The sequence below is a fragment of the Fistularia commersonii genome, chromosome 29 (genome assembly GCF_037954325.1).
Source record: "Fistularia commersonii isolate RoL2024-O1a breed Wild chromosome 29, RoL_Fcom_v1.0, whole genome shotgun sequence".
Taxonomy (NCBI): Eukaryota; Metazoa; Chordata; class Actinopteri; order Syngnathiformes; family Fistulariidae; genus Fistularia; species Fistularia commersonii.
This window is the reverse complement of record NC_141312.1, coordinates 2,177,932-2,203,919: the sequence shown is the minus strand read 5'-3', so window position 1 is coordinate 2,203,919 and position 25,988 is coordinate 2,177,932. Positions and strand designations below refer to the sequence as shown.

At 42.1% G+C, this 25,988-nt stretch overlaps 1 protein-coding gene across 4 annotated transcripts; it reads left to right on the top strand.

Annotated features, from left to right (window-relative positions):
* The first annotated feature begins 1,086 nt into the window (after positions 1-1,086).
* Positions 1,087-25,484, top strand: phldb2a (pleckstrin homology-like domain, family B, member 2a). Of its 4 annotated transcripts, none has more exons than XM_086177117.1 (17): positions 1,087-1,196; positions 4,792-4,906; positions 7,179-8,155; positions 8,229-8,558; positions 14,448-14,582; positions 16,194-16,331; positions 17,279-17,425; positions 17,521-17,631; positions 17,705-17,794; positions 18,152-18,289; positions 20,063-20,162; positions 20,310-20,520; positions 20,903-20,993; positions 21,065-21,211; positions 21,286-21,505; positions 21,593-21,678; positions 21,764-25,484. In XM_086177117.1, the coding sequence occupies exons 2-17, from the start codon at positions 4,852-4,854 to the stop codon at positions 21,902-21,904; spliced, it is 3,117 nt and encodes a 1,038-aa protein (XP_086033243.1). In that variant the 5' UTR covers positions 1,087-1,196; positions 4,792-4,851; the 3' UTR covers positions 21,905-25,484. The 4 variants fall into 4 exon arrangements, with proteins under 4 accessions (XP_086033243.1, XP_086033241.1, XP_086033244.1 ...); XM_086177115.1 differs by having other exon boundaries at positions 20,006-20,162; XM_086177116.1 differs by having other exon boundaries at positions 1,177-1,196; positions 6,762-8,155; positions 20,006-20,162.
* The last annotated feature ends 504 nt before the right edge of the window (positions 25,485-25,988 follow it).

Genomic DNA, 25,988 nt, shown 5'->3' with positions numbered 1-25,988 from the left:
AGCAATACCTCTCAGTGCGGATCATATCTACGTTGAGGCTCGACAGTCGGGAGCCTCACCGCATGTCTCTTCTCAGTGTTTGAAGAGTAAATAGATTTATGAATTAAAAAAACTATCTAAAACCGGTGAATTTAAATGAGATATACCTTTATAGAGCTGATAAATGTACCGGACTGTCTCCGAAAATCAAATTATTGTGATAAAGTTCTTTATCTTCTGTTATGCAATTACAAAAACAAAAATGTCATACATTCTGGATTCACTACAAATCAACCGAAATATTGCAAGACGTTTATTATTTTAATATTGCTGATTATGGCTTACATCTTAAGAAAACTCCCATTTTGAATTTGTTTTTTTAATAACATTACAGAAGATAAAGAGCGTTATCACAATATTCTAATTTTCTGAGACAGTCCTGTAATCATTTAATTCTTGTTTTCATTTGACATATTTATCTTTCCTAGATTGTCAGGTGAGGCAGGACCTCTCCTGCCTCACCTGACTTACCCCAAGTGTGTGGACATGGGTGGAACTTCATTTCCAGTATTTATCTTCGTTTGCCGTCGTTTGAGAAAGAACAATTAGAAAGGTGAGAAGCTCGATATCACTTATCGCTAATTCCAGAGACGAAGATATCAAGGTTTTCTTCTGGGACATCGGGAGTGGAGATCAAGTTGAAGAAGGTTCGGAGGAGGGAAGGTGAATTTGACCTGAAGGATGTGAGGACGGAAGTGAGAACGTGGAGTTGTTGGTGCGAGAGAAGAGGCAGATCATTTCTGGTCTCCTGAGAACCTCTAGCTTGTCGAGGAAACCCAAAAAAAACCAACACAGACAGGAAGAGAACATGGAGAACCTGCCCCCCGTGGAGAAGGAGAAGAAGAAAAAGAAACATCTTCTCCACACATCTGCTCCAGGGGGGCCTCTTTCCATGGTGTTCAACCCCTCGGAGATGTTCTCCACGTCCACCAGAGGGGGCGTCAGAGGCGGCGCTGGCCTCCTCCTCCTCCTCCAGGCAGAGTTGAGGTGGGAAGGGTCTCCCTTTCTGATCCTTTGTCATGGGAGGACTTTGGCTTTTCTGCGCCGTTTCATCACCAGAAGCAGGAGGCGAGAGGGAAGGAGGAGACCTTCAGAGCAGGAAGCCAGAAGGAAGGAGGAGACCTCACACCGCTATGTGAAGGTGCCCGGACATCCAGGTTGGTGGAGTTTTTTTTTTTTGTATTTTTTTGGGTTTGTCGCACATCTGCCGCGGGTTCAGGGGTCACCGAGCCGCTCGTAATCCGACACCTTCTGGGGGTCGAACGCACAGCTCGTTTCACATTTGTTGCGACGCCGACGGCTGTTTTCTTCGCGGGAGGTTGGAAACTGTTTGCACGTGATTTATTTTTATTTTTTTTTTAATAGCTGGGATATCTCGCAAAGTTTTTCACGCGTGTGGAAATGAGCTGTTAAAGCCATTTCGTTTGCAAAACACTTGAGAATCTGACAAATCGCTGATTCCCGGGAGGTTCCCTTTTTAGCCTCGTTATTTGTATTTCAGCGGAGACCAAACTATTAAGATAACTTTTAAACCCTTTTAAAAAAAAAAGAAAAAAAATTCCCAAGCTTCATTAACTGGTTTAAATTCAATTTCCTTTTCGGAAATACCGGTTCATCTCATTTGTGTGTGGGTGTTTTTTTTTTTATCTTTTCATCCACGTGGAAAATCAGGTCTCGTGAAGATGATTATACATTTTTTTTTTTTTTTTTTATTAATGAAACCATGATGTAAATGTGGATCAGATGAATAACCATCATCTTTTCATTGGCTCGTCGTCTTCTGTGTGTGTGTGAGAGAGAGAGAGATGGAGGGAGTGTGTGTGTGTGTGTGTGTGTGTGTGTCTGCAGCCAGATGATGCACTTTTATAAGAAGTTTATTCCCTCTAACTCTTCCCAGCTGGCGGTGCGTTCACGGACCGCCGTTCATTCCAGCTTCCCCGCTCGGTATGCAAATAAATGCATCACATTTCCGGTTGCAGAGACGGAATTTGTTTCTGACCCTGTTTTTTTTTTTCCCCCCTTTTCTCTGGATGATCCCCGTGGATGATCGGACATGGGAGGAGGGGTGTGTGTGTGTGTGTGTGTGTGTGTGTGTGTGTGCTTGGGCTCCATAGACATTGAGCAGAGAGTGAGGGAGAGGCGCATGTTGTCATTGAGAAACTTTGTTTTGAAAAAACAAACGCACTCCGTGGCGACTGATGCAGCTTTTCCTGTGGACGGAAATTAAAAGAGGGTTGGATGGAAAAAAAAAAAACAATTCAGAGTGAATTAAGTCCCTGATGTTTGTTGTATCTCTGTGCTCCCTTTGCCTTCATCAGGGATCCTTATAATAATAATAATAATGATAATGATAATTATAATACTACTACCACTAATAATAATAATAATAATAATTATTATTATTATTATTATTATTATTACTATTAAAATGAGAAGGACGACAAAAATAGTTTAAAAAAATACTGATAGTAGTAGAAATATAAAAAATAGTAAGAATTATAACAACAATAAAAGCAATACCAGCAATAATAATAATAATAATAATAATAATATTAATAATTCTTCTTCTTCTTAATAATAGTAATAATAATAATAATAGCAATAATAGCAATATAAGAATAACAACAACAACAATAATAATAATAATATAATTATTTTTATTATTATTATCATTATTATTATCAGTTAACATGTGATAATAATTATTACGAATGATGACAATGATTTTAATTAATATTAGTTTTTATCATTATTATTATTATATTGGTATTATGATTATGATTATTATAGTGATAACATAATACGAATTATTATTATTATTATTATTATTATTATTATGTCCTCTTTCCAGAGGAAGAAATGAAAGATTATTATTAATGTTATTGTTTTGTTGTTGTTATTGTAATTAACATTGTTAGTATTCATATAAGATATATCATTATATGAAATTTAACATCACCATTATATTATATTGTTAGTTGTTATAATCATTAGTATTGTTGTTGTTGTTATCGTTGTTTTTACCTTGTCATTATCGATATACGATATATTATTATATGACAAGTAATATCATTATCATCAGTAGTATTAGCATTATTTGACTGCCTTCCTCCAATGAGTGCCTCCAGTATCTGAATCCAGCTCAGGGTCGGTTTAACCGTCCTTGCGGAGCCGCCGCCGCCGCCGCCGCCGCCGTCGCCGCCGCCGTCCTGCTGACCTGTAGTCTGGGCGATGCAGTAAAATCTGTGCTCCCGACTCCAGCCGCCCCCCTTCCCCCTGGAGGCTCTGCAGAATGAACTCATGCTGATTGATTGTGTGACTGTGTAAAAGGATACCCAACTTCCTGTCGGCCCTCTCCAGACGGCAGGACCAGAAAACCTGGGCTCAGCCGCCCTCTCCCTGTGTGTGTGTGTGTGTGTGTGTGTGTGTGTGTGTGTGTCTGCCGTCTGCTGTCTGTGTTCTGAGCAAAGAGGGAAGTCATGCCGGATTTCTTAAATCCCATTACTGGATCCATAATAATTCCACCAAAACATCCAAAGATATTAATCTCGGTTTTTAAATTAAATCTTCCCGGCCCTGATTGCAACAGATCGTTCCAGAAGTACGTCGACTTTTGTTCATTGTCAGGAGCGGAGAAGGAATCCGTCCAAAGCCGGCCGATGACGAAGACCAGCCGTGAAGATGAGACTCGGCAGGAAGCAAAGGGAAAAGAGACTGTGAGCGTCTCATTAGACCAAAAACGTTTTTTTTTTCTGTTTTACATTTCAAGTCGTGACGCGTCAGCGTTCACGCTTTCAGCACCCGTGACCTCCCGACCTCTGGGACGGCGCCGCTCCTCGCCGAAAGGAGCGTTTCCTCCTCCGGATCTGCTTTCTAGCTCAGATGGTCCCCCCTCCTCTCCGAAGAGGTGCGTGGATGGACAAAGGAGCCGCTCCGGTCGAGGGGATTGTCTGCTCCCGGCGCTGCGAGGGGGCAGATTCCACTTCCTCTCTCTGACTCAAATCTGTCGGTCACGCTCGCGTTCAAAAAAAAGAAAACAACCCAAAAAAAAAACAAAAAACATACCATGCTGCAGCTTTGCACAAAATCCTCCAGGAATGTCACACACTGCCTTTGTTGGTACTGGATTCAGCTGATTAGTTACAATTTTCACAATTCTTTCTGTACAGTAATTCATTTCTACATTCTACATTCTATATTTCTATATTTCTATATATATTTCCATATTATTATTAATTTATTCTTTTTTTTTATTTATTTTTTTTGTATTTTTTTTTCAAATTAATGAATTAATTGTATATATAATGTAATATATATAATGTATATATATATCCCTATATCTATATTCCCTTTTTTCGACAGTATATATATATGTAGACATATTTTGTATATATACATTTATACATATATACATTAATTTTTTTTTGTATTTTATTCAAATTAATAGATTAATTTTATATATAGTATATATATATTCCTATATATATTCCCTTTTTTCAGCAGTATATATATGTAGACATATTTTACATATATACATTTTATATACAGACATATATATATATATATATACTGTTGAAAAAAATAAGGGAACATTTCTATTTTATTCTATTTTCTTTCTTTATTTATTTTGTATTTGACGTTCACAATTTGATGCTGCTACCCCATGTCCCCCCCCACGCCCCCCCATTACCCCTCGGGGTACAACTAAATACATTTTTTTTTCTGGTTTTGATTGTGATTCTGATTGGTCAGGCAGAAGAGGACGCGGCGCCCGGACGGCCCCGGACTCCTCGGAGGTCACCGGTCCACCAGATGAACGACATGCTTCCACAAAGGACTCCTGTCGCCACGCTAAGCTACGGCACAGGTGACGTTCACCGCATTCCGGAATCCTCTTTACTAAGAAGACCTTATCAATATGTTTTCAAGATCTTTGTCAATACCTCACTGCCTGCAGGAGGGATAGTTGACAGTCATTCATTCATTCACGAGCTTAACGCACTCGGGGTTAGTAGAGTAGAGATACGTTATTGATCCCGACAAAAATTGAGATGTCTAGCAGCACACACATAATACACACTCCATAGATCAGACATATTTGTGTAGATAAAACCAGTCACTTAGCACAGTCTTTCCCAACCACTGTGCCGCGGCACATTAGTGTGCCGTGGAAAAATGCCCACTTTCACCTGATTGGTCCGAAAATTATTTATCCAACGCAAATAATGTGTCTTCCTATGTCTATGTGGGCAGCGTGCCCGTTCCATGGCGACGGGTAGTGAATGAACCGGTGCATCTGTGTATCTGAGTGATTAGTGACGCTTTGCGTGATACATTTTTAAAATAAAAAGTACTTGTATCTGCGTAAACAAACAGGCAGCATTGTTGAAAACTACCAAGATGAGTGAGAAAGCAGTGAAAGCTGCTATAAAGTTGCTGAACTCGTCTCTAAATCCAAACAGCCACACACAATAATACTACCTGCCGGCAAAATCATTGGAGAAGAAATGCTCGGCCCTGGCGTTGATAAAGAAATAGCCAATTCTCTCAAATAATACCATTTCCAGACATATTGATGACATGTATTCAGACACTGAAAAAAGTGTTCTGGAAAAGTTGCACATCAGTGGGAAATTTGCATCGCAACTTGACAAATCTACATTTCACACTAAGTAAATTGAGACAGCGGTTTCATTCTAATTCGTTAAAAAATGTTTTTGACATATTAATTTGGTGGTGTGCCGTGTGATTTTTCTTTTGTAAAATATGTGCCATGGCTCAAAAAAGGTTTGGAAACACTGACTTAGCAGAACAATAACAATAACATTGTGTTCTTCTCTCGGCTGTCATTGGTTGAGAGACCCTGGAGCACATCTAGCTACTTATAAAATGTCCAAGTCAAAATGATCTATCTACTATAAAAATGCAAAACATATATTTATTAACAAATATATTGAGAATTCTTTCTATGTACAGTAAATGTTGGCGTACCTTGGATGAACTGCATATTGTACAACACAACCGACAGACGACTTATCAGCCGAGGGTGTTTAGCTACCGCTAGCTAGCCTCGTGCACACTCCCAAATCATCATCGCAGTTTTTATGAAAGCTCAAAAAATGTCGCTCCACATTTCTTGGGTACAGCGATGGTAGACCGGCAGATGAATAACTAGGTAACTTGCTAGCTTGCAAGACTTTCGCGCGGTTACCCATGTGTCCGAAAAGGTCGGACGTCGGCCTGGATGCCGTTTACGTTAATGAACTGGTAAGGACGGATGAGAGGCCGACGGCTGTGGTTTTAATGCCGACCTGCACCGATCGAACCGGTAGATCACGATCACATCTCTGGGATCAACTGGCAACCGGTCCAGAGTCCAGCCTTCGCTGCAGCCCTGAGCGCAGGATAAGCGGTAGCGCTAATGAATGAATGAATGATCGAATGCTATAAGAGGTGCGTTTCAGTGCTAATCAAAGCTGACTGGCCGTTGTTTTCAATCTGGATCAACGGATCATTTGTCCGTTGATCAGAACTGTCGGCCGTATTGATGAGTTGCTAACGTGAGTTCGCTCTTGGAGGAATCCTGGAGGAGAACGTTCAGAAGAACTCATCTGTGGAGGTTCTCAGTCATCCAGGTCACGGTGAATCCTTGTCGTGGCAACTAGAATCTTTAGTTCTCAATGAGAGGGTGAACGGTTGCGTGTCGGTTTCATGGCCAACAGAACTGAAGAAGCCTGTGGGACGAGGGGTGAAACATCTTCAAGTGAAGAAATTCAAGTCCAGTTGCTCCGACAAGAACTTCAGATGACCCGCTCTCTGTCTGCTCGGTGCGGAGTCACCGGCGCCGTCCGCCCAGGTGGCCGACGTTCTCGGGGTTTCTTCCGCCGGCCGAGGCTGCGATGCACTCCGGCTCGTCCCGGTTCAACAACATTCTTCCATTTTTAGAAGAAGCTTATCCGCTGTTTCAGCCGGTGTTTGTGTTGGGCTCTGAACTGTATGAGCGCACATTCCTGGCCGGTCCACCCCCCGCTTCTTACTCAGCAGCTCTCCTCTTAGCTCAGCTGAACCTGGACTGCGTGAGATTTTGCCCCAAAAGAGGCAGGATTACATGCTCTGTTGCGCTGCTCTTTCCCCAGCAGACTGTGTGAAGATGGAGCACGGCGGCGGCGGCGGCGGCGGCGGCGGTTCGGTGAGCGGGACGCTGCTCAGAGGCTCGCGCTCGAAGGCGGAGCTCCAGGACCTGATGGAGACGCTGCAGCGGCGAAAGAGCGCCTTAGAGGCCAGCCTGAGAGCGGCGGAGTGCAGCCGCAAGTACCTGAGCATGTCGCCCCCCGTTGGCGCGCCGTCCAAAAGGCCGCTGTCGGTCCTGGGCAACACGGACCGACCGCCGTCCAGGAACTTTTCCTACATGAGCAGCAGCAGCGTTCCCCCGTCACCTCGCCAGGGCGAGCGCCACCTGAGCCCCAACGGCTTCCTTCGTCACTCCCACCCCCGCCACCAGTCCCAGGAGAGCCTCCTCCTGTCCGCGGCGGCAGATGTAGGCTCCCTGCTGTCGTCTTACGGCGAGCCTCCTCCCCGCTCGCCGAGGGTGAAGGGCGGAGCGGCCAGCGTGCCTTCCAGCCCCCGCCTGGGCCGGAGGCTCTACTCTCAGGGCAAAGCTGGAGACGCCAGGCAGCGGAAGTACTCCACCGGCTCCCTCAACAGCCTGGGGATGCACAGTCGCTCCCTGCCGCGGCTTCACAACGCCGCCGACCCGCCGGCGCTCTCGCTGCCTTCCCACCTCGCCTCCGGCTCCCATCGAGGCGTGGGCTCGGCGGCGGGCGCCCGCCGCAGCCTCTCCTCGCTGGAGCAGCCGCCGGACGTGACCGTACCGGCCAGCATGCCCAGCACCCCCAGGAGGGCCAGCCTGGCCTCCCTGAGCTCCCTGGGCATCGATGTGGACGGGGCCGGCTTCGATCTGGGCTTCGGGGAGCGGCGGTTGTCCTTCGGGAAGGGGGGCCTGGGACCCGGGCAGAGAGTGGGAAGCATCAGCTCCCTGAACGGCAAAGAGGAGCTGAGGGATTACCACCAGCATCAGAGAGACGAGAGACTCAGGGAGCAGAAGGTGCAGAGATTGGTGAGTGCCCGTTTGACCCGACGTCTTTCCCGATCACTCGAGTTCCTCCGTCGACGTCAACGAATGTCTCCAGGAGTGCCAGCGTCTGGAGACCATCTTGAACCTGTGCACGGAGTTCACCCAGGTGGAGAGGGAGCCGGCCGGCACCGCCGTGTCCGACTTGCAGAAGATCAACAAGGAGCTGGAGAAGCTGCAGGTGTCCGACGACGAGTCGGTTTTCTCCGAGTCGCCCGTCGGCGCGGCTCCGGACGGCCTCTTCGGGGCCAAAGCCAGGGAGCTGCTCCTCGGCGAGGATCAGCAGGGCGGCCAGCGGCAGCAGGGGGCCTACAGAGACGCCGGCTCGCACTCGCCGGCTCTGAGCCTGAACAGCAGCGCCCCCTCGCCGTCCACGCACAGGGCCAAGGTACGTCACCCAGAGCCAACACTTACGTTTTCGCACTGATTATTTGTTTACTTTCTGTCGAATAAGTGAAATACCTCCTGGCTCCGATGCGTCAGCTGCAGAGTGAATGGTTGCACTTCTATGCATGAAGTTTGAATGAGTGAGTGAATATATATGTGTGTCTGCATATAAATATATATATGTGTACATAAAAATATGTATATATATATATAAATATTTTCTTATGTATATGTATGTTTTAAATTCAATGTTTGTGGTTTAATTTCCAGACTGTAAGCCGCTACTTTATTAACACGCTTACACAATAATGTGACTAATTTATGAATTTTTTTGGGGTGTTAACCAGCTTCGCGCCGCCAAAACATTGAGCCCCGTCACATCGGACCAATGAAATAACCATAAAATTCTGAGGCCGTTCAATTCTGACGCCAAGGAAAGACGACTTTAATGGTTTATTGAAGCCCAGTATTAAATTAATAGCGCTCAATAGTCCAGAAATTATGGTATATTTATGTATATATATATATATATATATATATATATATATATGACGTTTGAATGAATAAGTGATGTAGATGACAGAGTAAATTGGTGTATGTCCATATATATGTGTGTGTGATGGACAGAGTGAATTATATTTCTCTATATCGTGTGTGAATAAGAGTGTAAGTTATATGCTTTTATATGAAAAAGCATCTGAAAAAAATCATTAAAATCATTACCTCGAAGTCAAAATTTTTCCTTTGTTTTAGTGTGAAGAAGATAAACAGGGAAATTATAAAAATCTTTATATTATATCATATTTACATTAAAATGTTCCTCTAAAAAATACATGATGAATTAATGTAGAAAATGAATATTTAAAAAGAATTGATAAAATTACACCCTAAAATTATTGTTGAGTTAAAAGCGAAAATCTTGTCACTAGAATTTATTAGAAAATGGATTGGTAGCATGTATAAGAGGAAGTTTAATGTTTACAAGGCTAATGTTGGCTAAATCAATCTTTTTAATTTTGCGGTTTTATTTCGCTATCGTGTTTGTGGTTTTTATAGAAATAAGAAAAGAAAAGATAGTTTTAACAATGTCACTAGATTTTTTTCATCTAGTGATTTGCACGTTTTTTCATACCAAAATCATTTTGTTCTCAAATTTTGAAGCAAAAAGTGCATAAATTCAGGCCGGGGGCCACGAAATATTGTCCCGAGGGCCACAATTGGCCCGCGGGCCACGAGTTTAACACTCCTGCTTTATATGATATGTAGATGACAGAGTGAATGTTTGTATGTCCATACATACACATATGTGTGAATGAGAGAGTGAACAGTTGCATGTCTATATGTCTCCCTGTGATTGGCTGATGAACGATCCAGGTTGAACCCTCGGCCAATCACGGCTGAGAATGTATATACATGGTATAGACCAGGGGTCGGCAACCCATGTGGCTCTTTCATCTTTACACTGCGGCTCCGAGTGGCTTGGGAAAATAAATTATAAATATTTAATTGAACTGTATTTCATTTATGTTAATTCTTTTTTTTAACTTTTAGGTATAAGTTGGAAGATTTTTGTGATCTTGAAATATTAAATAAAACTATATTTATTATTTTTCGCCACTAAAAATAACATCACACTGGCGGAAGCCGGTATACCCGCCAGCCGGTAAAGTCCCGATTTGCAGATGCTGAGCGCAGAAAGTTCAGGAGCAGAAGTCCCATAAACCAGGTAAAATAAATATTTATGAAGATATTTTCCAAATATTTATTTTTTATTGTTTACTGACACAGTGTTTTTTTTTTTCCGATTTATTTTTAAAATTCAGGTCAAGGCTCCGCTACACGCTCTGAAAGCCCAAAATGAGTTCATTACATAAATAAAATTTAATTTTCTCCATAATACTTTGTGATTTTCAGATGCAACACACTACACACTTGTTTATACAAATCGTACAGGTAATAAAAAGCAATTTATACAGTGGTACCTTTATTTTAGACGTCAAAAAGTAACTCCCGGTGTTTTCTTTTCCGAGGAAACCGGGTCCAAATGGCTCTTTGGGTGTTAAGGGTTGCCGACCCCTGGTCTAGATAACAAATGAATGAATGAATGGTGAGAAACAAACAAATGAACGGCTGGATTATGTACCGAGGACGGAATGAGTGAATGAACGGACGAACAAGCGAACGCGCGGGTGAGCGAAAGCTCCGCCATCCAAATCTAAGTGGTTCCATCTGCCGTCGGACGTCTCTTTGTTTTGAACCGGCGAAGGGAGATGAATGAAACGTACACATCTTGTTTACATCCCCTTCCCCCCGTTTCTTTTCCGAGAGGCGGCGGTAAGAGAGATGACGCGCCCCTCGCGTGGAATGCCATTTATCAGACCGCCGACCGCTTGTTTATCTGTGTTTATCTGTTACATAATCATGGTAGAAAGGTTTCATTGGCGCCTTTGCTTTTTTTTTTTCCAAATAACTTCGTCTCAAAGCCTCAAGCAACCAACCGACCGCCGGGGTCGAAGCGGCTAATGAGCATACGATAAATGTGGATGGAAGGTAAAAACGCGTTCGCCATCGCCGCCCCGAGTTCCTTCCAGAGGCAGCAGAAAACCTAAAAAGTCCGAAAAAAAAAATAATCTGGAGTACGGTGTACATTTCCTGTTTACGCGAGTAACTCCGAGGCCCAAACACAGGAATCTCCCCGGCTGCTTTGAGAGGGAACGGAAAAGATTATCGTGCTTTTTTTTTGGGTTGTTTGTTTTTCGCCGTTTTAAAGCAAATGCGCATTGGGTAAAGGCCTGCTGGTGATGAAATAAATGAAACGATAATATGTGTTTACGGATTTGATCGAGCGCCGTGAACGCGACGCGCGAAAACAATCTGGGTTCGGAAAGAAAGGGAGGGGCGCTTCGAGGGCCATTTTTTTGGATAATATTACAGAAAAACTGCGTTTTTTTTCTTCTTCATTCTGACCGAAGCAGGGTTATTCTCTACTTCACAAATGTAAATATATCAAATTCTGTGACCTCAGCTGCCGGCTTAGTCTCCGCTGTGCCGCTACGATCCCGGTGCGTCTGTGTTTTTGCCGTCTCTCCGTCGAAGAAAAGCCTTTTTTTCCACTCCGGCGCTGCAACAAACGAACGGCGAGTCTGGTTTTAATGAAGAAGAGCGAGTTTTGCTTCAGCATTCAAGCATTCAAACTCTTTGAGGAGTGGAGGATGGGGGGAGGGGGGGTGCAGGAAATGACTTTATCCCACAGAGAATTATTGTGTGTGTGTGGAAGAATGTTGGTGTGTATGCATGGCGGAGATTTGCATTTTTCCAGATGTTTTTACATTCGCGGAAACCGAGCGAGCCGCGGCCTCAAGGTGCCTCGGCGGGTCGATGGCGAGAAGATCCTGCGAGGTTCTGCTCTGCGTTTGGCGGCGACGACGGTTTACACGTGCAGGGAAAAAAAGCCGCCACCTATAAATCACGTCTGACAACACACCCGCTATTAAAATTGAGGCTTTAAAACTCATTTTCAGCGACAGCCACATCAGCATAATAGTCGCCCTCAAAGGGAACCGTATAAATGTAAGCAAATGTAAGCAAACCTGAATGCAGCGGAAGAAAATGGGTGTTATGTAAAAATAAATGTAACTATTCTGAATTTATTACTCACTCAAATCTTAAATTTGACATAAACAAAAATTATGTTTACAAGATGCGAGGTTACAACGTAAATCCCTTTATATTGTCAAGTTATGAAACCCTGGTGATGACATTAATTTTGCCCAAAACCTTTTTTGTCACAATTGAGAATAACAGCAATAAACAGTTTACCCTTGTTTTTCGCAGAGGTTACGTTCCAAAAAGAACCCGTGATAGGCAAAATCCGTGAAGTGGAAACCTTTATTTTTTTTACAATTATTATATAATTAAATACTTTATTATACATTGAAAAGAAAGAACCAATCATTTTACAGGCTCAATCATTTGTTTCACAAATAAAAGTACTGTACTTTTTTTCAACAAATAACTTCTGTACTGTACTGTCAAATGATGATTTTAATCATCAATGTGAACAGAAGGCTTCAAATTGCAGAGACTAGCTCCGCCCACCGCGACCCGAGAAATTGGATTAAACGGGAGAATATTAAAAATGATTATGAAAAAAATTGCGGACAGTTGCAACCCTTTTTGCACCCTTATTAAAACTTCTTGCTGCTGTTGTTCTTATGTTTTTTTCTTCTTTCTTTACGAAGCGAACGGAAGATTCATTCATTCCGTCATGCCGACCTACAGCCGCATAGCTTTTACCTTCCCTTAGCATGTCCAGAAGTTTAACTTTATCTGCCATAGATAGCATCGTCCGCTGCCTTTCGGGCCCTTTTGTAGCTCCAGAGCGTTTTGTCAACATTATGGGTTTTAGAGAAACTTGAAATCGCAAGAAAATTTGCACGTTCGTCATGTAAATTTGTCAAGCTGTTTTACGTACGTGTACATATTAAAGTGCAACGTTATTGACGCACAGGTAGAGAGGAAGCGGAGTGACTTTTTAGCCAATCAGAATGCAGAACACAATGCACCATGCAAATCCGTGAAGTAGCGAAACCGTGAAAAGTAAACCGCGTTATAGCGAGGGATCGTTGTAACAGAATCCAACCAACTCTTGTGAGCTGCCAAGAACACACGTGACAGAATTTTACAGATCCGTATGCATAAATACACAAACCTGTAAACACTAAATACATTGCTACACGTATATATGTAAATATATGATTGAATTTAACGGCGGGATGGCGTCCCTTCGTGGGTATGAATCGTCAATGCACGCGTTTGACTTATTTTAAGACAGTAAGACCTTTTTAACGCGGCCACGTTCGGCCCGCGGGCCTTGAGTTTGACACATATGATGTAGGCAATGTATTTATTTCTTTGTTTTTGCACAGGATATCGCGAACAAACGCAATCAAAAGACTAATAGAGACACTGTTTGTAACCCCACCTTGAGTTTAACACAAGTGCCTAAAAGGATCGATGAGGATAATTCTGATACTGATCCCACCGAGGAGCTCCACTGAACGCCACAGGAGGTCTTTCCTACCTGACTTTTTAATTCTTCTCCCCTTCAGCCGCAGGGAATCTCAAAATCTTAAAACCTCAAAAAAAAAAAAAAAAAAAAATCTCACCCACTTATTGTAAATTGTACTAATTTATCTGTATATATGTCCATGTACAATATTTTTTCATACTCTTGTGCACTCCTTATCTTTCACCTGTTGCTTAAGACACTTTATAGTTTATTTCACTTGTTACTTAAGTCACTTTAAAGTTTATTTGTATTTCTTATTCTCCCTTTTTCTCTTTATTTATTTTCTTTTTTTTACTGTTTATACAATTTTCTACTATTATTTATTATTGTTATATTTTTCTTGTTAGTCTGGCACAACAATTACCTTCAAGATAAATAAGGCTGTTCTTATTCTTAATTCAGGGACTCTCATGTGCATGCAGAGATGTGTGTGTGTGTGTGTGTGTGTGTGTGAGCTGGATGTTGAAATACATGGGAAAACGTTTTCCCCGACCGGCGCCGGTGGAGATTTCCATTACACAAAGTAGCAAAGAATCTTGTGATTGTTGTCATGGCTCCAGCTGCAGAGGAGCCGGGACGGCAGCTGCTCAAACCTCCCTGAGAAGCGCTGGCAAATTTGTTTATCAATGCGCTCCGTGCCAGCTAGTTCTTCTCATGCTTCTTCTTTGGGAAGGAGCGATTACCAAAGTTGGCCTCGCCGTGAAAAACTTTTTACCAGCAGAATCCGGGTACATAATTGACGTCTTTACCATCGCTGGGGTTTTCCCTTCGTTCGTGGAGGTTTCAACAAAAGCTAACCTCCGCATTTGCTCCCCGTAGCTTCTGGAAAGCGTGCAGCTCAAGCAGGAAGTGACGCACATAGAGGAGGAGAGGATCCAGGTCCTGAACAACATTGAGGAACTGGAGCAGAAGATCAAGGACTTGGATAACCAGATGGAGGAGTCCGTCAGGGAGGTGAGAAACATGGCGCCCGTCGCGGAAAATTGGGATGGCGTGCCGGCGTTGGCGTGCAAAAGTCTTCATTTAAACTTCAAGATAAGATGAACTTTATTGATCCCCATTGGGGAAGTTTCTTTGTCACAGCAGAGTAACAGTTATAATGTCAAAAATGCGGGAAAAAAATGAAGTAGATATGAATATATATATAAATAGAGACAGTTAGAAGACGGAAGATAGTAAGACATCCACGAATAAATAGACAGCAGGGAGAACAACAACAACAACAACAACAACAACAACAACAACAGCAACAACAACAACAACAGCAACAACATCAAAGATAAGAACAGAATGGAAGCGTAAAGGTGAAAAATGCACAACCAGAACGAAACGACAACATAAACAAAGTAACAATAGCAATGACAAGAACGAAATAAATAACGTTCGGGCCGGGAACAAGTTAAGGCATGACGTGAATGGATGAGGTAAGTCAGTAATTTAGCAAATTTACCATCATTCAAGATTCAAGATATATATTTGTGTATATAAAAATACATTATATATATATATATATATGTAAAAAAAAGATACATATATAGACCTTAAGACACTTTGTAGCCTTGACTTGTTACTTGGACACTTTATAGTTTTATTAATATTTCTTTTTCTCCCTCCTTTTTTATACTGTTTATACATTTTCCTACTATTATTTATTATTGTTATGTTTTACTTGAAACTCTGGCACAACAATTTCCCTCGGGATGAATAAAGTTGTTCTTGTTCTTATTCTTATTATTCTTATATAGAATTAAAAAAATAAATTGAAAAAACATTTTTTGAAAATCAAAAATCAAATCATTTTTTTTAATATATATATAGTTTAATTGAAAAAATAATTGAAAAAATATTTTTTGAAAATCAAATCACTTTTTTAAATATATATATGATTTAATTAAAAAAATATTTAAAAAATATGTTTTGAAAATCAAAAATCAAATCTTTTTTTAAATATATATATAGTTTAATTTAAAAAAAAAAATTTTTTTGAAAATTAAAAATGTAATTAATTTATATATATATTTCTGTTTAATTTTTTACATATTCGACATGGCGATGAGGGGCTTGCGGGGTGCGAGTCCATCAGAAGGACAGCACATGTTTTGAAGAGAAGCCAGACTGAGATGGTTTGGTCATGGACAGACGGGGGATAGTGGTTATATTGGTAGACGGATGCTGGAATTGGAGGTTTCGAGGAAAACCAAAGAGAAGATTGATGGACGTTGTGAGAGGATATGAAGGTAGTCGGTGTGAGAGAGGAGGATCCAGAGAATAGGGTTACATGGAGAAGGTTGATTCGAAAAGCCCAAAGGTGAAGAAGAAGAAGAACATTGTGGTCATGCAATAACACATTTAAGTACAGCATGATGTGCAACTCACAAAGTGCAGGTGGAAGGTTGCGTGCAGGTTGAATGTGCAAAATGAACGCAGTGCAAAAAGGAAGAACGAGAGTCCGATGACGGTCGTGTCGTTCTACATTTCACACTCCTGTGTGAACCTCCATGCGGAGGTTCTGCGTGGTCCTCGGCGACGAACGAACTTCCGATGAACTTCATCTCGGTCCCGCAGATGGAGGTGGAGTGTGCCCTGCTGGAGGGCGAGCAGGAGTCGGAGATGGCCCAGATCCAGCGGGAGCGCGAGCTCCTGGATCAGCTCAAGGAGAAGGTTCAAAGTGGAGAGAAGATGAGCCACACCGAGAAATCTCAGGTAAGAGTTATCGCCCGTCTGCTTCTACTTTCGCACAATTAGTTTCTCGCCCTCATGCTTCACCGCCTCGCTTTGCTAACTGCCGCCCATTAGCATCTTCAGTTTCATGGCCGACCCAAATTTAGGAAGGAAGGGGGCCCAAATAGATCCCACCTGCTGGAATAAAAAGGGTTGAGCCAAACAAAAATGGCTCCGGGGTAAAGAAACAATGACCGGGCAGATGGTCGGGGAACTTCGGGGAGGTCTTGGAGTTTGAGCACAAATACGAATCTGTATTTTATGTTGTTTTTTTTAACACAGGACAAACTAGTATTGTTGCATTGTATTCTGTGCACAATGCAAAATTGACATTTCTAATTGTTATTCTATTATCTAATTAATTGTAATTTTGGAGAATTTTATATACATACATATACATATATATATATATATACAAATTTATATATATATACAAAATTGTGTACATATATATATGTACACAATTTTTGTTATGAATTAACTATTTATTATTATTAATTTATCATTTCATTTTTTATTTGTCATTTTATCATCTATACAATAGATATGTATGCACTCACATATATACACATTACATATTCATACATATGTTTCATATATATTCACACATTATATATATAATTTACCACAACGGATTAATAAAGAAAAATGAAATAAATTAACAGTATAGTGAATAGAGTGTAAAAAAATAGAAAATAAATAAATATATGTATAAATATATATATGTATATATATATATATACACACTAATAAATAATATATATTTACTTTTGTCATAATAATACAGTAATATAAATGGATACATTAAATATGTGTGTGTGTGTATGTACATATTTATTTCATTTTATCTTATCTTATTTTATTCATATCCTGTTTGATCTGTATAACTGAATCTGATTGGCCTGTGTTATTATATCTGATGTCTCCAGGAGGCTGAGGAACAGACTAAAAGCTTGGAAGACCTGGAGTTTCAGAAACTGGAAAAAGAGGTGAACCAGGACGAGGAAAAAGAAAATCAGAATCAGGACTTGCTGCGAGAAATTGCAGAGTGCCAGCGACTTTCTGTTACACGCAAGGTACGGCCTCGACTTTTACATTAAGATTATTGCAAATTTAACAAAACAGTCACTTTTCCAAAATTAGAAACGCTTATTTTTCCCTTTTCTCCCAGGAACGACTGGTGGCGTTGAAGAAACAGTCGTCCCAGATCACCTTGCAGTCCCAGCAGGAGAGAGAGAACTTCCAGAGGGAGAAGAACAACTTGCTTGTGATGCTGCAGAGGGTGAGACGGGTACCTCTTAGTTTTTGCGGTTGTCCACGATGTTTTCTTGACGATACTTCTCCGGTGACCGCAGGAGAGGGAGAAATTGGCATCCCTGGAGGGGAAATATGCCGAGTTGTCCGAGGGGCACAACTTCACCAGCAACACCGGCGCCGTCAAAGAGGTAGGCTTCGGTGTGCCCTTCCCTTCCCTTCCCTTCCCTTCCCTTCCCTTCCCTTCCCTTCCCTTCCCTTCCCTTCCCTTCCCTTCCCTTCCCTTCCCTTCCCTTCCCTTCCCTTCCCTTCCCTTCCCTTCCTTTCCCTTCCCTTCCCTTCCCTTCCCTTCCCTTCCCTTCCCTTCCCTTCCTTTCCCTTCCCTTCCCTTCCCTTCCCTTCCCTTCCCTTCCCTTCCCTTCCCTTCCCTTCCCTTCCCTTCCCTTCCCTTCCCTTCCCTTCCCTTCCCTTCCCTTCCCTTTCCTTCCCTTCCCTTCCTTTCCCTTCCCTTCTCCATCTTTCAACCTAGCTTCATGTCTTCACCTCAGCACTTGAACTCCCTGAAGGACAGGAGAAGAAGTGGTAAAGAGAACTCGTCCCTCCCTGGAGACGGCCTGCCTCCAAAGAGGAGCCAGCAGCTCCTGACCTCCTACGGGAGGTCCCTGGGACGAACCCTCCCCCCCAAGGTCATTGCCGAACCTCCCGTCTTTGCGGTTGGGTGCATGAGGCATGAAAATACTGTATATCCGGAGTCTCAATGTTCGCCTCGCGTCACGTTCTCCTGGTTCCTCCAAACGTCCAAAAACATGGAGACCCTAAATGGTTAAAGTGTTGGCGAGTGAGTGGATTGGTTGTATGTCTACCATCATTTTCGGACTATTGAGGGAACCTGAATAGAAGTCCCGCCCACTAAATATGAAAGGAAAAAAAACAGTTGGACATTTGTGTGCATTTGTAGTATGAGACATTTACGCAGAACACAGAAATATATATTTTTAAGATTAAATCAAATACCCAACCTTTTTTATACCAGAGAGTACTTAAAAGCATGAAAACGTTTTCCATGAGGGTTCACATAATAAAAACTTTTTGTCAGTTCACAATATTTAGTCTGAATTCAATGATTACATTTTATATTATGACACATTTACACAGAAAAATGATAAAAGAAAAATGTTTTTTGATACAATTCGGAATTATCATTCGTAACTAGACAGATTGTCTTTGTGTACCAACTGACCATTGGTTGGGGACGCCTGCCGTAAATGCTAAAAGATGCAGCAGCCTACCAGGAAAAGTCATTGATCGCTAGCTTCATCACTATCCCGCGCACGAAAGTCGTCTTCTTCATCAAACAGCCACAAATTCCTCAGTCTTTCAATGAAGATGTTGAGGTTCTCTTTGGAAGTGACCAGGATGGAGAGGATCAGGAATGAGTCCATCAGAGGGACGGCAGATGGTAGATGTTTTGGAGAGAAGGTCTGAGATTGTTGGGTCATGGACAGAGGAGATATTGGTAGACGGATGCTGGAATTGGAGGTCTGGAGGAAGATTCATGGATGTAGCGATAGAGGATATGAAGGTAGTTGGTGTGAGAGAGGAGGATACAGAGAAGAGGGTTCGATGGAGAAGGTTGATTCGCTGTGGCGACCCCCTGGAGAAAAGAGGATTCTATGTCAGGTCCGGAAAGAAAAATCCAGAAACTTGAAAAAAGCACTCTTGTCGTGGCAACTGGACTTGAACTTCTTCACTTGAAGACAGTTCTGCGAATTGAGGAACCCTCTCAGATGAGGGGTGAAGCACTTCCAAGCGAAGTCCAGTTGCCACAACAAGAAGATTTTGACAAGAATTCACCGTGACCTGGATGAGATGAGATGAGAACAACTTTATTTATCCCGAAGGAAATTGTTGTGCCAGAGTTTCAAGCAAAAACATAACAATAATAGATAGTAGTAGGAAGGAGGGAGAATAAGAAATACAATAAAATATAAATTGTCAAGGTTAAGGCTATCAAGTGTTTTAAGGTCTTAAGTACAAAGATTTGAAGATTCCCTGCGGCTGAGGGAAGAGGAATTAAAGCCTCAGACCTCCTGTGCCGTTCAGTGGAGCTCCTTGGTGGTTTCAATCTACGACTAAATGACCAAGAACCTCCGAAGACCTTTAAAACATTATTAAATCTCAGACATGAACTAAAACATTTCGATTATGTGACCAGACAGAAGGACATCGTTGGTAACCGCAGGGCAGCTTTGACGTCCTGGACGTCCCGGGAAGGGATTTCAGCTATTTTCAGTGCTTGAACTAGATGCCTCCTGAGAATGATCTGCACAAAGTGGAATTCAGACCGATCTGCAACGCCCACCCAACCCTTAAACGTCCTATGAACAACATTTCTTCTGCAGTCATGTGACAAACTGGAGATCCTGACCATCATGTGCGCTGATTCTCCTGCTCTCCAGGCCCACCTGCCCCTGTCGCAAAGCTCCAGCTGCGGCAGCGTCGTCCCGCCGGGCTTCAGCTTCTCCCCAAGAGACCTCGGCGCTCGGCGGCCGCCCAAGAGTGAGTCAGAGAAAAAAAAAAAAAAACACGTCCTGATCCATTTAAAAGCTCTGAATGTCAAAATAGCAGCTTTGTTTGTTAGCTCGTAATAAGAATATTGGGAACTGGATGGTCCAACGTCTCCCTTCCTGGTTCCCCGTCTTTCAGCGGGCAACAGCCTCGCGCTCGCGAACGACGCCCTGCACGACTCCAGGCAGAGGAAAAGCGATTTCTGCGTCCGGATGGTGTCGGAGCCCAGCGTTTTCCTGGACTCGCTGTCCTACCCGGACAACAGCCAGGCGTCGGACACGGTGAGCGTGGACAGCTCGGACAGCCTGGAGACCAGCTTCTCCGCCTGCTCGCCGGATAACATCTCCAGGTGGGAGGAAAAATCGCCCAAAAAAAAAAAAAGTAGAAACAAGGGTCGATTCTGTGATTTTTACATTACATTACATTTCGCTTTTATCCGAAGCGACTTACAATAGAGGACATTAGCACTGCAAATAACACTTGTAAATACAAGATGCACAGGAAATATACAGAACAGCTTGGGTTAGTTTTTTTTAACTTGGTTCCTAACCTGATCTGGGGCATCGGCGCAGTAAAAAGTCCTGAAAGAGAAAAGTTTTTACCTGTTTCTTGAAGGTTGAGAGAGATGATGCTAGTCTTGTTGCTTCCGGAAGTTTGTTCCACCGCTGAGGTAGTAGTTTTGCCTGAGATCGCTCGGAGCGAGAAATGATTTCCCCCTACCCTCCCGTCAGCGCCAGCATGTCCAACATGGTGAAGATCGAGGAGATGGAGCGTTTGCTCCGCGAGGCCCAGGCGGAGAAGCTGCGCCTGCTGGAGCATCGGGTAACGCCATCGGCTTATTCGACCACGCCGTCGAGGTCGTCCGCGGTGGAACTAACGCTGCTTTGGCGCAGGAGCGCGAGATGGAAATGCGAAGGCAGGCACTGGAGGAGGAGCGCAGGAGGCGGGAGGAACTGGAAAAGCGTCTGCAGGAGGAAACCAGCAGGAGGCAGAAACTGGTGGAGAGGGAGGTGAAGCTCAGGGAGAAGCAAAGATCGCAGGTTTGCAGAGCGAACGCCGTGTTCTCGACGTGTTCTTTGAGAAACTCCGCTGACGTCCGGCGTGACTCCCTTAGTCGCGACTCCTGACGCGCTACCACCCGATCCGGAAGGACGACTTCGACCTCCACGGGCACATCGAAGCGGCCGGACACAACCCGGACGCCTGCTTCCACCTGGCCATCACCGACAAAACCTGCCGGGGTTTCCTGGTCAAAATGGGCGGCAAGATCAAGACGTGGAAGAAGCGTTGGTTCGTGTTCGACCAGAACCGGCGGACGCTCACCTACTACGCAGGCGAGGGACTCCTCAGCTCCGTCACGCCGAAACTATGCGGGGAGGTGTTTTCCTCGCCTTGTAATCTCTTCACCTTCTCCCCCGCAGACAAACACGAGACCAAGATGAAAGGGGTTATCTACTTCCAGGCCATCGAGGAGGTTTACTACGACCATCTGAAGAACGCGCACAAAGTACGACCCGTCAAAGGGGTTTTGTTTTGAAAACGTCCAATCACGTTGCGTCCGATCACGTCTGGCGTCTTTCTTTCTCCCGTAGAGCCCGAACCCCTCGCTCACCTTCAGCGTGAAGACCCACGACCGGGTCTACTACATGGTGGCGCCGTCCCCCGAGGCCATGCGCATCTGGATGGACGTCATCGTCACGGGCGCCGAGGGACACATGCATTTCATGGTGTGACGGACGAAAAAGACGGACGATCGCCGCGGCGGAAAGTCCGTGGCGTCGACAGGAAGTGTTTACACATGCAGGAGGCTGTATGTAGGACTCGAAAGCGCACTTATAAGTTCAATCCAGTCAAGAACGATATAATATATATATATGCCAAATTCATAATTAAGCTATTTGGTTGTTGGTTTTTTTTTTGTGTTGTAAACCACGCGTTACTAAAATCTGCAAATCCGAAATCGTCCGATACGCTATGTGGCCAAAAGTATTGGCTCACCTGCCTTGAACAGCTTCTGGGACGACGGTCCACAAGGTTCAGGAGTGTGTTTACGGGAATATTTAACCATTATTCCAGAAGCGTATTTGTGAGGTAACACGGTGATGTTGGACGGGAAGGCCTGACTCTCGGTCTTCGCTCTGATTCAACCCAAAGGTGATCTTTCGGGTTGAGGTCAGGACTCTGTCGTCCATGTCTTTATGAAGTTTACTTCATGTTGGGAAAGGAAGTTTGGGTCCAACTCCAAACTGTCCCCAAGTCGGGAGCAAGAATTGTCCAAAATGTCTCGGTATGCTTGAGCTTTCAGAGTTCCTTTCCCCGGAACGAAGGGTCCAAGACCAGCTCCTGAAAGACAACCGCACCTTTCCCAAACTTCACATTTGGCACAATGTTGTCAGACAAGTAGTGTTCACTCCAGAGATCGCATCTCCAGCGGCGGCGTGCTTTACACCACTGTATCCAACGCTTTGCATTGCACTTGGTGATGTGGCTTGGATGCAGCTGCTAGACAACGAATACCCGTTCCGTGAAGCTCTCTGCGCACTGTTCTTCAGCTAATCTGAAGGCCACGTGAAGTTCGGAGGTCTGTAGCGATCGTCTGCTCGTGATTGGAACATCCGATTCCGATGATTTGGATGGTTGAGCGAATACTTTTGGCCATATCGTGGATGTGCGGGCAGCAATAAGCGTCCCCAGCGGGAAACCTCGATTTTCAACACGTCTCGGTCGAAGAGTAGCTCCATGAGTGACATCGCGATTTAATGTTTTTGTTGCTAGCTAACCAAAGTCTAATATTTTCCTAAAATCCGATGAAGGAGTTGAACGGTTGCATGTCTCTAATTGGTTTCTGAAGAAATTAGTGAATGGATGCATTTCTTTATATATGAGAGCGTGAATTCTCACACAGAATGAACGTTTATATGGACTTTTTGCAACTTAAGGCGTTGTAACTTTGATACTTTTTACTCACAGTACTTATTTACCTTTGTAAAGAATATCAGCGGCTTTTTATTATTTCTCCCAAATATGGGAAATGGGCCGCTGATGAAATAATATCTGCGTCAGATAAATCACAGTTCAACAATCTTCTCTGGCTCTTTCACAGCCAGAGTTTTACATCTGGCTTCCCGATAAGTAGAAACTCAAGGAAAAAAAAAAAGACAATCAGTATACAATAATGACTGTGTCTCTTTAGGTTATTTTCTTAATTTTTTTTTTTTTTATGACTAAATCACAGAAATTGTGTGCTCCAGCAGGGAGGTGGAGGCTCCATGCAAACAGGGGTCGGCAACCTTTATCGCTCAAAGAGCCATTTGGACTCGTCTCCCTACAGTACAGGCACAACTCTTTTAAGATTTAAAATGAATATACATGGCATAAAATGTAATTTATATATATATATATATATATATATATTTTTTTTTTTTTTAAATACATTTGTAAGAATTGGGCCTTTTACATCTTATACAATATATATATATATATATATACACACACATATATATAATGTATATTTTTATATGTAGACGAACAAAATATGTTGCTTTTTTTTCTAAGTGAGTGAACAACTGCAGAGAAAACCAAATGACATTTCTGCATGCAACAACATATATATATGTAATATATATATATATATTTATATTTTATATATATATATTATATTTATATGTATTATACATCTATATAATATCTGTATTTTTTTATATTTTTATACATATGCAATATCTGTATTTTTTATATATTTATATATATATAGATAAACAAAATGCATTGCATTTTTTTAAATGAGTGAACAACTGCAGAGAAAACAAAATGACATTTCTGCATGCAACAACATATATATATATACATATATATTATATATGTATTTTTTATATATTCATATATATATTTATATATATATATCTATATATACATATGGATAGATAGATAGATAGATAGATAAACAAAATGTGTTGCGATTTTTTTTTTTTAATGAGTGAACAACTGCAGAGAAAACAAAATTACATTTCTGTATGCAACAAAACATCTTGAACTAAAAAAAAAAGGCAGTGGGTTGAAGGTTACTTTTAAGCAAAATGAAAAAAAAAATGAAAAAAAAAAACTGAATTCAAATGGTGGTGACAAGTAGTAGTTACAAGATCGCCATAAAAAAAAAAAATCATTTTAAAAATGAACTCAATTAAAATACATTTCAATTAAATACTCATTATTTTCAAAAGCCGCAGGGAGCCGCATCAGATGGGTTTGCCGACCCCTGGGTTTGGACGTCAGGCGTCACCAAAGTCAGTGAGTAAATGCGAGACGTTCTGGTTTTTATCAGTGCAAATGCTTCACACTCGGTTGCAAAGGTGTTTCGCACCTCTTAGTGACGCCTGTTGGTGGTCCGGATCTTCTAAGCAGAACATCTGCGGCCTCCTTTCCCTCCTCCTGCACACATATCCGATTCATTGTCGGACAACGGGATGAATGTCTTTATACGACGTGTTGTTGAGTGGGTGAATGTTTGGATATCTCTTCCCATGAGTGTATTCTTTCATACAGGAGAGCGCATATAAGCACTTTTTTTTACATTTTATTGTTATTTGTTTGATAATATACATTACATTAAAGTGGGAAAATTTATGCCACCGTCGCCATCGAGTCTTAATCACTTGCAGGAAAAGCCGCGGTTGTGTCGCAGATGGGAGAGATTTTTGGTTTCACAGAAACCTCCCCATAAATGTCAGATGAATGATTGAATATCACCATATTCAGAAGCCCTTTAATCATATTAATGCACATCATGCACAAATCACATGTCAAACACACAAATCGAATAAATTACGTGTCCCTGGATTTATAATCAATTAGATTACTGTATAATTTATTGTCAGATTTTTTTTTTTTTTAAAGGGCTGCAGTCCCGATGGTTTTGAAAAAAAAATTTTTTTTTAAAAATTTAAAAAAATAAGAATTTCCAAAATTGATCTCACATTTTTCCAAAACACTAAAATTACATGCTGTGCATTTTTCCTAAATTATTTAGGATGCCTCTTCAAGAACTTGGCTGATGTTCTGATGCCTCCTCGCCAGCAGAGGTCCTCGCTGCCATGCTCATGCACAGCCATGACGTCATGCATTGGCTGGTTACGCCTAACAAAGAGGCCAAAAAATAAAATAAAATAAAATAACAAAGGGGTATATTCTTTGACACTCTCTTCTCTCTGCACCCACAGTGATAGTTAAACTGGATTTAAACTAAATACGAATCTATATATACCGCTCAAAAAAAAAAAAAAAAAAAAAAGGGAACACGTAAACAACACAATGTAACTCCAAATTAATTATATTTCTGTGAAATAAAAGTGTCCACTTAGGAAGCAACAGTGATTCATTTGGACTTTTTTTAAGGACATTACATCAACATTTGTGTGTTTTTCTGCTTTAACTTTGAGCGTGACTCCAAATCCAGACCGCCATGAGTTAATAAATTTGATTTCCATTGATAATCATTGCGTGATTTTGTTATCAGCACATTCAACAGTGTAAAGAACAAAGTATTTTAATGAGAACATTTCATTCATTCACATCTAGGATGTTTTATCTTAGTGTTCCCTTTATTTTTCTGAGCAGCGTATAAAAAAATGCACCTCTGGCAGCAGCTGGATGTCCTCTCAAATTAAGTTATCAAATACAGTATACAAACACACACACACACACACACACACACACACACCGTTGCCTTCTTAATATAATAATTCCCCGAGTCATTTTGTTTCCAGTTTTCAGAAAACACATAAAACTGAGACATATGTTGATTTAGGAAAGTGGTGTTAT